Source organism: Sander lucioperca, chromosome 17 (genome assembly GCF_008315115.2).
Source record: "Sander lucioperca isolate FBNREF2018 chromosome 17, SLUC_FBN_1.2, whole genome shotgun sequence".
Taxonomy (NCBI): Eukaryota; Metazoa; Chordata; class Actinopteri; order Perciformes; family Percidae; genus Sander; species Sander lucioperca.
The window spans coordinates 4,625,742-4,638,351 of NC_050189.1; the positions used below are offsets into that span (position 1 = coordinate 4,625,742).

Sequence of the window (12,610 nt, forward strand, 5' to 3'; positions counted from 1 at the left end):
AACACTTCACATACATTTCAGTGGTGGATGTAACTAAGTGCATTTACGTAAGTACTGTACTTAAGCACCGTTTTCAGGTAGGCCTACTTGTGCTTTACTTGAGTATTTACACTTTTAATCCACTACATTTTAGATGGAAATATTGCACGTTTTACCTGACTACATTTATTATAGGCATATGAATTGTATGATCAGATTACAACACATGTTATAATCAAACTACCCAAAATCTTATAATGTAGTTAATATAGCTCCACCTCAACCAACTAATACAACAATCAGTAAAATGTTGCTGAATGCATCCGTTTTTACAGTCCAATAACATAATATACAATTATAAACCTTATGTGGGAAATAAACATTTTAGATTTTAGATTTGAGATTTAGTACTCAATGTACAGTATTGATTTTGGTGAAGCCTATGATTATATGTGTGAGTTGTGAGGTTGTCAGATGAGAGTCAGCTGACAATCAACTGAAAGTTAACATTAAAGGTCCCATATTATGCTCATTTTCAGGTTCATGCTTATATTTTGGGTTTCTACTATGTTTGCATGCTTTAATGTAAAAAAGTATTTTGTTCATAGGCCTACTGCCTATCTGTATTCACCCTCTGTCTGGAGACAGGTTCAGGTCTTCTCACCATGCTGCATGAAGTAAAGAGATTTGATTCATCACACCATCGACTGCAATTTTTCAGAACTAGAAGAATTTCTCTGACACAAAGGTCATTTATATGCAGATTGAATGTTTAAACTGTTTATACTTTGAGTAGTGCTACATTTATCTGATAATACCTCTCTACTTTTATAAATGAGATTTTGAATGCGGGATTTTTACTTGTATGGAATGTTTTTTACATTCTGGTAGGCCATTGCTACAAAAGTAAAGACTCAAGTGTGATTAAAATAACGTGGTTTTAGCAGAGAGTCACATGATACAGGTAGCCCACATGTGTGTTTCTGTCATTAGCCTACATGAATTCCACATGTGCATTTTTGTATGGAGCATAACTGGAAATTACCCCAAAAGGCCACTTATTGCTTCAGTTTGGTAGAGGTGAATTAGAGCAATTACAGTGTGTGCTTGTATTCCCACCCAGGCAAATGCAATTAAGGTATTTCTGTTGTGAAAATAGTGTTTTCTTACTAATATCACAGTGATGTCCAAAGACTGCTTAAACTGAACCATGTTACATTGTGACATGGACTTACTTGTGTCACTAAGAGCCACTTATCTCCTGTACTATTTGATTAACAACAGCCTTTAAAAATGTCCCCGACTGTTTCTTGAACAGCTTCACTACCAAGGCTTTCAGTTCATAATAACAATGATGTGCTAATAATTTCTTGTCTCTTGCACGGAGTAAGACAATAGTCACTAAAGCTCAATATGTGACTGATTCCAATGGCAATGGCGTTGTTGTTTGGGCACTACAGACTAATGGCAGCGCATCTCTCCACCCATCACAACAATTACAGCACGAGTCAACGAGCTTCCATATTGCTGCTGACATGTTCACATAAAATGCCACGCTCAATATCATGCTTTGAAATGTGACAAGGAAGCGTGGACATATATAGCCTACAGTAGATGAAGCACAGAACCCTCCTGGCTCCGGACATCTGACATTTTAAATTAAGTTATTCCAGTTATGCACCTTGAATTTTTTGGCTTAAGTATTTCCTCACTTATAAATTATCCGGGAAATTAGATATATTAGAGGTATTAATAAAGAAGCAAGAAGAATGCTTAATGCAGATAGGCTACTGTATTACCTAGCCTACTATTACTGCAATGATTTACGACTCAGTGTTATGTTTAAAACAGTGATTTACGACTCAGTGTGATGTTTATAAAAAAAAAAAAGAAAAAAAAGGAGATGCTGACTTGCACAGACCCAAAAGGCGGGCTGAGCACTCAAGAATGCGACCCGTCGCACACTTCGTCAGAAGCTGGGCACGAGTGGAGCGCAGCGCACCAGACTGGGAGCGCACGGAAACTTGTAGAGAGCAATATTATTATTTTTTTTAAATTGACTGACAGGAAATATAGCTACAATTGTAATACAACTCATCCTTCATTTTCTTTTTTTGCAAGAGCATGACGACTGCTGCTCATATGACTGATTTGACTTGAGGCTACAGGAGAGAAAGCGAAATGGAGACATTTACAATACACGACATGCTCATGAATTCAACTGACCTGAACAAGATTTTATGTAATTTTGGGATCAAGAACATTTCGGAGTGCGAGAGCGAGCAGGAACCTTCACCTGAACCTCAAGGTACAGTAAATGTATTCATCTTTCCTAACTATCACATGCTATAGAACATCCTGCCCAGTAGTAGATAATTGTATTCATGAATTGATGATGTTAATTGTGTTCCAAATGCAACCCAATGTCTCTAGTTTGTGCCAGAAGAGCGACTGCTATGGGCATGTTTTGCGTCAGTGCGCATTACGCATATGGCTCAGGGACTTCACAAAGCTAATAAAGTGTGCTCTGGATTAATTGGCACATAGCTCGTACATTTATGTGGATAAAATCCATTAAAGGCTTATTATGGTGATACTCAAAGAGATACTGGTCGTGCACTGTCACTAGATAGGAATAAGAATATTAGTTATTTAGGATGTAAATTAAAGAGAGAGAGAGAGTGTGTGTTTGTCTGTGTGTGTGTGTTTGTTTATGTTTATTTCTTTATTTGATCAGGGACAGTGCACAAAAAACATTAGTCTAAAAAAGAAGAGATGTCATGTGCCAGGTTATAGCAAAAAATGCTAATTTCCACCCGCAGTCCCTGGACAGGTTGATGTTATGGACAGGACAGGACAGGTGTGTGTGTGTGTGTGTGTGTGTGTGTGTGTGTGCGCGTGAGAGAGAGATAGAGAGAGAGAGAAGAGAGAGAGAGAGAGAGAGAATGAGGGAGAGGGTGAGTCAAAATAGCACAACTTTTAAGAATGACATGACCAGACTTTATGTGTGTGCACCCATGTGTCTCCCACTCCTCTCAGACATCAACCAGACGGTGCGGATCGTCCTCTACAGCCTCATCTTCCTCCTCAGCGTCCTGGGCAACAGCCTCATCATCGCTGTCCTGGTGAGGAACAGGCGCATGAGGACCGTCACCAACCTGTTTCTGCTGTCTCTGGCCATCAGCGACCTGATGGTTTCTCTGGTCTGCATCCCCTTCACCCTCATCCCCAACCTCATGAGGGACTTTGTCTTCGGCACCGGCATGTGCAAGCTGGTCATGTACTTCATGGGTGAGCAGAATTATGACATCAAGTATGTTTTGGTTGTCTTTGAATTGTGATGTATCTTAATTCTTGTCTTTTTGTAGTCTTAAATCTTCCTTCACAATTAAGTTATACCATTTTATGAACTTTCATGACAAATGTCTCTACATAATGTTTGACAATATCACACAAATATTGTTGAAATCCAGATACAAATATTATTGTGATAACTCAATTTATCATTGACAACAACAACTGTGCAAATGACTAAGGTACACAAAAAAATAGGTAGTTAATGATTAGTTACTGCTGTTTGAAAGAGTAACGAATGATTAGTTACTGTTTTTTAGAATGGTAGTTACTAATCATTCGTACTCTTTCAAAAAACAGTAACTACCCTTCTGAAAAACAGTAACTAATCATTCGTTACTCTTTCAAACAACAGTAACTACCATTCTAAAAAAAACAAAAACAATAACTAATCATTAACTACCTATTTTTTTGTGTACCTTATTATAAAGTGTTACCAGAGAATTTGCCAAATTAGTTCAACTTTTGCAACCAAGTTTGATTTGAATGTGTAACAGTTTTGCACTGATGCTCTGTTGCCTTCTAATTCAAATCCATTTCTGCCATCTCCTAATACTTCTGTCGTGCCCGATGCAAAATGATTCAACTCTGCATACATCGTGCATTAATAATGTGTTTCATTATTGCGCTGGTAACTGTATTTTGAACTAAGAGATGATAATTGAAGTCATCTTAGGCCATGCCCTGCACAAGTTTCCTTTCCCTGTTCATATGCTCCTGGTGCTTTAATGAGCTAAAACAGCTCTAAAGTCAAGTCAAAAAGGAAACAATTTGTCAGAAAGTGTGGATTCACCTGAAGCTATATTTGCAGGACCAGTACAGTTTTTCCTGCTACTATATTTACTATAGAGTTTTTATGTGCAATAAGGCGGTTGTTTCCTGTTTTATTCTACAGTAGATTCACCCCCATGAATAATTACATTGTCTATAATCAGAGTCACAATAAAAAATAAATATTCATGATTGACATGGGTAATAAAACCAATTGGAAATGAAGAATTCCATCTGTACAAATCTCAATCAGTTTGGGGCCATTACCAACGGAACTTTGAAGCCAACTTTAAACTCAAAAATGTGTTTTGCTTATTGCCACGTCACTTGGATGTCTGAGATTCACTGTGCAGAATCATGCATGTCCACTAAAGGCTGTTTTCACATTCACCTGCTGAAGGGTGAAAGTTTCACTGCACTCACTCTGAATCTGAGGTTAGGACATGAATGTATAGGTATTTGTCCCGTAACATGGAGTTATGGATACCTTTGAAGCTTATTTCTTCATTTCTTCGTTGTTGTTATGGAACGGCACTGGAGGTTGGACCCATAAGCAGATGTGACACACAGGAAATACGTTAAAGTGATTTAATAAAGATAATATATATATATAGTTAATAGTGTAAGGGGCAAGGGGGTGTGGTGTCCAGGGGATCCAGTGGTGAGTGGTGGGTGCAGGGCACTCTCCAGAGCGTGCCCAGTGAATCAGTGTCTTTTGTTTGTGGCGTCGACCATGTGGTTATGGCGTCCTCCAGAGACAACAAACAATTCCAACACGTGGCAAACTTCACTGCATCCAGAGAGAAGCAGGCAGGCAAGCAAGCAGGCAGGTAGGCACAAGCAAGCAAGGCAGACTGCAACAGGAGAAAACACAGATAATATTAGCCAACAAGCTAGAACACCAGGAAACAGAATTACACAGGGAGCCAGTAGTTACAACGATACCACGCAAGTGGACTGAACAATCTGGCGACAAGTGGCTCACAGAGCCGGCCTTAAGTACTGCTGGGGGATGATTAGGGAATGAGCTTCACCTGACGCAGCCTGCAAACTAAGCCACGCCCACAACTCACAGACACAGAGCAAGAGGGAGAAACATGAGGGATAACAAACAGGGAAACAAACAATGGACACAAACAGGGAGAGGAAAGGGCTGATGACATCATGACAGTTGTTGTGCAGAAAAGAAACACAATCTTGTTATTATGACCAACATTAGGACACAACCAATCCAAAATGCCTGCTTCTTAAGATAAGTTTTTGGGCTTTTCCACCTTTAATTTTTGACAGGACAGCTAGGTGAGAAAGGGGGAAGAGAGGGGGAAGACATGCAGGAAATTTGTCACAGGTCGGATTCGAACCCTTGACCTCTGCGTCGAGGTATAAACCTCTCAGTATACATGCGCCTGCTCTACCCACTGAACCAACCCGGCCACCAAAATGCCTGCTTTAGTAAAGCTTGTAGTTAGACTTTAAACCAGTAAGCTTATATAGTCAAACACCTGTGCGAACTCCTTCCAAATATCATACTGCTGAGTTTGTGTTTGTTTGTGGCAGTGGACAGACTTTTTTTTTTTTACAATTTGTTTTTAAAAATTTAGAAGCAACAAGACTGATTTCTCATCAATTTTTATGTCAATTCCCAAGTTAAATTACTTCCATTATTTCGCCAACGATCAACAGCAGAGGCCACACAGACAATCAATCACATCAAGGACGTGAATCAACTCTCTCTTGGCTATGATTTGCTTTGTGACTGTGATAAATTCCAGAATCTTTTTATTTAACCTCTCAGAGAGCCTCCGCTGGGAGCTTTGTAATAATCTGCAGTCATTACCTACAGATGGAGCACATTTACTAATATTTCATTCTCATCCAATTACAGGTCCGCTAGGAAATTTGATTTTCATTTTTCTCCTTACTTCCTGGTGCTCCATTTAGTGAGATCAGAGCGCTGCCATCCAGAATTATTACCTCATTTGTCCCAGTGTTTATCTGTTGATTTGTCACTGCTCTCGGATTGTACACAGCGATCATTTGAATGTATTTATAGTTCTTCTTGTTATTGTTACTGAGTGTCTTAACGCTGTAACAGGCAGTGTCAGGATGTGCCTGTGGCTGCTCAGCAGTGAAATTTAATGGGACGTCAAATGAATGTGCCATAGCATCACAGGCACTGAAGTAAACAAGGTGACATGTGGGGCCATGGCAGGGGGAGACAAAACAAGACCAGGGTGGAGGGATGTATCACCTAATTAAAGGAATAGTTCGACATTTTGAGAAATGCACTTCATTTGCTTTCTTGCTGAGAGTTTGATGAGAAGTTACCACTCTCATGTCTTTCTGTTAGCAGGAAGCTACAGCCTTGTTTGTACCTTAGGAGAGAGCCATTTCCAGTCTTTATGCTAAGATAAGCTGACAGTCTTCTGGCTGTAACTTCACATTTACCGTACAGACATGAGAGTAAGCTCAGTCTTCTCATCTAACTTGTATTTCCAAAATGTCGAACTATTCCTTTCAAAAATGACTTCTATGGTCAGATATGGCCAGATGAACTTTTATAACAAACCAGCGCTGAAACTAAAAAGCTTGTCATCTATTTTGTTATTTTCTGATCTGTGCAGGTGTCTCAGTGAGTGTTTCCACGTTCAACTTGGTGGCCATCTCCCTGGAGCGCTACAGCGCCATTTGCAACCCGCTGACCTCCAGGGTGTGGCAAACCAAATCCCATGCCGCCAAGGTCATCACTGCCACCTGGGTGGCGTCCTTCATCCTGATGCTGCCGTACCCCATCTCTAGCACCCTCAAGCCCTTCACCCGCATCAACAACAGCACCGGGCACATGTGCCGCCTGGTGTGGCCCAACGACGTCATCCAGCAGTCCTGGTGAGCTGAAAAATAAGTGCATTAGGGGAGCTTGGTACCTTTACTGTCCCAGCGCGGTGTCTTCACACTCAGATGCGCTCCGATTGTGTGGCAGCTAAAGTAGCCCATTTGCTTATTTCAGATGGACCCTCTACAGTATTGATTTTCTCAGTCTGGTGCTGCTGGTGAGAGACGACCACTTGGGGAAATCTTCTGGCATGACACAGATCTTACCCTTCAAAATAAAAGCACACACTTTGAAATAATAAAGTAAATTTGTCAGGTTAAATTATTCATAGAGCACATTTGAAAAACATGATGACCAAAGTGCTTTTCGGGACCGAATGAAAAAAGTTACACTTTACTTGAAGGTATCTACATAAGAGTGATATGACACTGTCATGAATGTGTCATAAAAATTATAAACAAGTCATAAACATTTATGACATAACGCTTCTTTTAGTAAGTGTCATTCGGTTTTTGTCATGACAAGTTATGGTTAGGGTTAGGGTTCATGTGTCATGACTGTGTCATGACAGTGTCATGTCACTCTTATGTAGATACCTTCAAGTAAAGTGTTACCAAAAAAACTTTACAAAAAACTGTAAACAATGTAGAAAATATTCAAGTCTTATTACACATTAAATACAACATAAACAGTCATGTTATCATGATGATATTAGGGGTGGAAGATATATCGACTCAATATCATTATTGCAATATATCGAAAGTAGGTATGTAATAAGTATGCAATATTTTGTTTATTTTGTGGAGCGCTGCGTCCCGTCCGTTGGCTGTGTGGCTTAGTTGTGTTTGATTTAGAGCCCGCTTGAAACGCTATAATGATCATGTTTCATTGGCCAGTTACCGTGCCACTTGCACGTTAGTGCACATCAGCGCACGGGGCCACTACGTGACAAACCCTATGGAGCGTACCACGTGTGTGCATATTTCGACAGAGTGACAGTGTAAGTGAAGAAATAGATAGAGACAACAAAACAGAAAGAATCAGAGAAGAGAAAGAAAAGTTGTGTCCTGTTCTCTTTATTTATCTATTTTATACTGTACAACCAGTAAAAGATGTCCTGTTCTGTAGACATGGTCATTATTTATTTATTCATGTTGTACCAGTCCAGTCAGTTGAAATAAACCTTGTGTTGTAAAAAAACATGTTTAATTTGTTATGAATCTATTTTGATGTGTTTTCCCGTAAGTTTTGTAATTTTACATGTTTAAAAATATCGAAATTAATATCGATATCGCAATATCACATTTTGATAACATCGTGCAACCATTGATGATATTAGTCCAGACTCAAAGGCAGGGGACTCTAATATCAGCAAAGCATTTTGACTCTGGTGTTGATTTAAATAAGATACACTGACTGCTCATTCGCATCTACTTACTCCTACGATGTGTCCCTTGCAGGTATGTGTCCCTGCTGCTGCTGCTCTTCCTAATCCCCGGGATCGTCATGATGACAGCCTATGGACTCATTTGCCTGGAGCTCTTCCGCGGCATCACGTTTGAGATGTCCAGCAGGAAATCTAGCAGAGGTATGAAAATGAAACATAGCAAGTGATCAAAAGCAACATTTTCCTTTTAAGGATAAGGCTGGCATTATTCTATATTTTTTCTAATAGTAAATAAATTCCATGAAAAGACCAAAACCAAAATCAGTCTCAATACTTTAGGACTTCCCAAATCCGTCTGTGGCATTCAGCCCCAAGCTGACTGGTTTCTACTGAAAATGTAAATCTTTAAAAACGCATCAGAAGTATATAGTTCCATGTTTTAACAAAAAGGCTAAATAATTCCCAAAACAGCTGGGCACTGTAGATTTTAGCAAACATGGAGTAAAATGTGCATTTCTTTGGGACTTTTGAATATCACTAGATTGATTCTATAACTTGACATATAATATGCTCATTTCCCTGCTAATCGTTTGGAAATGCAGCCCTGTCTTTTAGGAAAGTCTCCCATTTGTAGGTCTTAAGTGGCAGGAATGACCCCATTTTCCTGGTCATGTCCTGCATATTTTTATACTGCTGCACTCTTACACTCCAGTCATTTATTTTCATATTCTCTCCTCTGGCAGAAAGACAATCCAGCACTGGAAGCATCAAGCCCGGTGACAGTGATGGCTGTTACCTGCAGCCGTCTAAAAAGAAGAGCATCACAGTGAGTACAGGCACCTCCAGCAGCAAGCCCATGGTGGGCCGTGTGTCCAGCAGCAGCTCTACAGCCAACCTGATGGCCAAAAAGCGTGTGATCCGCATGCTCCTGGTCATAGTCTTCCTCTTTTTCCTGTGCTGGACTCCCGTCTTTGTGGTCAACGCGTGGCAGGCTTTCGACCGGCGCTCGGCCTACCGCCTGACCGGGGCGCCCATCTCCTTCATCCACCTGCTGTCCTACACCTCGGCCTGCGTCAACCCCATCATTTACTGCTTCATGAACAAGCGCTTCCGCCAGGGCATGCTGGCCACGTTCACCTGCTGCAGCTGCTTAAGGAGGAGCGGTGGAGGGAGCGGCGGCTTGGGGAGATCAGCTGGAACTGGGGTGGCTAAAGGGGAAGTGGGCAGATTAAGAGCAGGGCCAAAGACCACTGAGCAGAATGGTCATACCCCGCCAAGCGGAGCCAGCACACGCTTCACCTACACCGGCATCCGTGCATCAGCCTGGAGTGAGCTGACTTAAACTGGATTGATGCGTATGTGTGCGAGCTCTGGCCTGAGTGCAAACACTTGGAGGGAATCGGCTGTGTTGTTTTAGCGTAAAGTCCTCACAGTGCTTATACGACTAGTTTATGAGCAGATACGCTGCTTTAGCTTGAAGTGTGACATGGCAATGTGCAATAGGTAATGACTGTGGAGCAGCAGAGTAGATTCAGTGCTCTCACAGCAGATCAACACTGCCAGATGTTTCCCTAAAGCTTGCAGTGTCCTGGATGGCTGACTAATGCCTGATCATATAAAGCCTTGAAGGGCCTCAAGTCTGACATAGCAAGGGAGTGTTTTTATGAAGCACAATGCCAATTAATCTCACAACCACTCTCCATATACTCTCTTCAAACACATTACAGAGACCAAATAGTCTTTCCATACAGTTCATTGTTTGCACCAGGTGAGAAATATCTAAAAGCACAATCTGTGCCAGAAGGATTAGACTACACCATTGGATTAGTTCGTCCAAATTACAAGAAATGTATATATTTTCTTACTTACCAGTCATGAAAACAGTTCACATCAAGATCATCTTCACCTAAATTGAATACAATGTTAATGACATTTGCCTAGAAGTCGGGAAAATAAATGTAAAAAGTAAACACAAAATAGTCAGCAGTGATGTAAACTATTTATGATTTGTAGGAAAACGGCTAAAACATGAAACGTAAAAACAAAAAAACATACTTATATTTGTAAACAGGCTTGTATTTGTCATATTCAGCAGCGGCTGCCTGTCACACTGCAATGTAACTGTAATCAGCAGCTTCGAAACAGTCCTCCAGCGCACAAATAGTTCTGCTTTTGTCCTTGACCCACTGTGTGTGTGTGTGTGTGTGTGTGTGTGTGTGTGTGTGTGTCTCTCTACAGGGGTTGTACTGCGTACTATAACTGGAGAGGCCTTATCATTTTGTGGGACTTTGAACACCTGTATCCCCTCCTCTTCAAAGCAAATTCCCGGCATTACCCACCTGATTTCCACAGATTCATACTGTTAAATATAGCGTATAGTTTATGTAGCAACTTATTCCCATTTTGTTTTACTGTATCAATATGTTGCAATGTTAATATTGTTGTATACATTCTTACTTAAGGGTTTGATGCATTAATGGAGATTTTGAAGCATTTTGTTTTTTTGCATGATAATGTGCCTAATTTGATGGAAGGCCTGTTAAACCTGCACATAATTGAATGTAACCAGTGATTTTACAGGTTGATATACATCTGAAATTGGTTCTAGGGACTGCGTTGTGTTCTTTTGGTAATGCACAGACACACAAGCCATCTCCTAATAACCAACGTCTGGTTGACCATATAAAGACCTCGAGCGCCCGGTGTGCAAATGCATCTGCAAAGGCTGGGGGCAGAGTAACTTGGGAGCTTTTAACAGCTTTAATAAAAGTGGATCTAAAGAACAGAGGACATTAGGGCCCAGACAAGTGGCAGAAAGAAAAGGTGGAATCTGCTGGGACTTCTTCCCAAGGATAAGAGCTCCACGTGGGCTTGGTAGATTGCTAAAGCCCTGGGAGATGCTGTCACTGAAGATGCACGTCTGGGTTATTCATTTCTTTCCGCTAAATCCTGAATTATTTGTTATGTTATTTGAGTAAAGTGTTTTTTTTTTTGTTTTTTTTTTAAAAGGACATGCTTACACTTCTGACGACAAGTAAAAACATAACACAAAGTGAGATTTTATATCACTTTTTTATTTCTCATTTTTATGCCAATATTGCAAGTTTTTTTTTTTCTAGGTTTTTTTTCTTCTTTTAATGACATACAGATTTGAGCATGATCTGGAGCTGCAATATGTACAAAAACAAAACTAACGTATGTTATCAAAAAAAACCGTCCCCTTTGTTTTGACGTTATTGCTAAATGTTACAAACGGCACAGGTTTCTACCATCAGCAACCCTTTGAGCACTGAGTATACTACCACAATGACACCTCTGCTTACCATTTACTAGAATAATACACAGATACAGTGAGAGTGAAAGGACATGGAGAAGGAGAGGAGGGGAAAATGACAACAAAAAAAGTGATCCAACTGTAGCAAAGCTAAGCGTAACAGGCTGCGTGTTAAAAACTAAAGGGAGGGGAAAACTCCTAATGTACACACATAAACATGAGCGGTAAAGAGTGAGAATGAAATGTGTGAGAGGAAAAGAAAGGTTAGCGCTCTGTAGTGCAAACAGCCAAATAGTATTAAGGAGAAGTAAGGCTGAGTGCGACAGAGAAGGGCTCCACACTCCTTTTTTTTTTTTTTTTTTTTTTTTAAATTAGTTTAAAGCTGCCTCTCACTCTGCCCTGTTTTGTTTAGCAGTGCATGAAAACTACATTATAAAAGACATTTGGCATATTAGAGGATACATTGTTCAGATCTCATTATAAAAAAAACAAACAAACACAAGGACAGCTGCTTTTGGAAGAGTAAAACAAATATGGCCAGACACACAAGAGAAAGAAACCGGTTAAGATATTTTGTAAAAAGCAATGCTAATGAGATGGCGGTTTTTTGTTTTCTCTCTGTCGCCAGGTTAATACAGCGTGCGTTTTTAAGAAGGCATGTAACATTTTTTTTTTTACCCCTTTTGATAGTTCATCCCCTTTATGAGTGAGGCATGCTATCAAGTCATTCTGTATCCTCCCTATCTCTCAACGTTTTAAGAGAGAAATAAACTGTAAACCAGCTCCGATTGTCTAGGCGACACATTTTTAAAAGCATGCATCACCCCCTTTATTAGTTTGAGCTAATGTGACAAAGCTGCTCTGTTCAGACTCGCGCGAGGCGACATAGTGAAGCTAGGGGTGGTTAGCCGTAATAGGGGATTCAGCATGTAAACAAAAAAAGCTAAAAATATCCAAGCTCGAGGGGGAAGGAGGGCTGGGGGTGCTAATGAAGAGGCTATGTTAAAAACTC

The 12,610-nt window shown here is 40.3% G+C and overlaps 1 protein-coding gene and 1 long non-coding RNA gene across 2 annotated transcripts; one reads left to right on the forward strand and one right to left on the reverse strand.

Moving 5' to 3' along the window:
* Positions 1-1,960: 1,960 nt before the first annotated feature.
* Positions 1,961-11,537, forward strand: cckar (cholecystokinin A receptor). The gene is made up of 5 exons (XM_031289843.2): positions 1,961-2,287; positions 3,019-3,270; positions 6,729-6,990; positions 8,398-8,525; positions 9,068-11,537. Exons 1-5 carry the CDS (start codon positions 2,161-2,163, stop codon positions 9,664-9,666), a joined length of 1,368 nt encoding a protein of 455 aa, XP_031145703.1. The 5' UTR covers positions 1,961-2,160; the 3' UTR covers positions 9,667-11,537.
* On the reverse strand, positions 4,733-10,477 carry LOC116043273. The gene is made up of 5 exons (XR_004103435.1): positions 10,380-10,477; positions 10,194-10,230; positions 8,376-8,516; positions 7,029-7,204; positions 4,733-4,958 (listed from the first exon to the last, which is right to left on the reverse strand). It is a non-coding gene; the product is annotated as an uncharacterized LOC116043273 (long non-coding RNA).
* Positions 11,538-12,610: the final 1,073 nt, after the last annotated feature.

Coding starts and splice junctions, on each gene's coding strand:
- cckar (XM_031289843.2), top strand. CDS start 2,161: ATGGAGACATTTACAATACACGACATGCTCATGAATTCAACTGACCTG. Junction 2,288..3,018: donor ACCTTCACCTGAACCTCAAG/GTACAGTAAATG, acceptor CACTCCTCTCAG/ACATCAACCAGACGGTGCGG. Junction 8,526..9,067: donor CAGCAGGAAATCTAGCAGAG/GTATGAAAATGA, acceptor CTCCTCTGGCAG/AAAGACAATCCAGCACTGGA.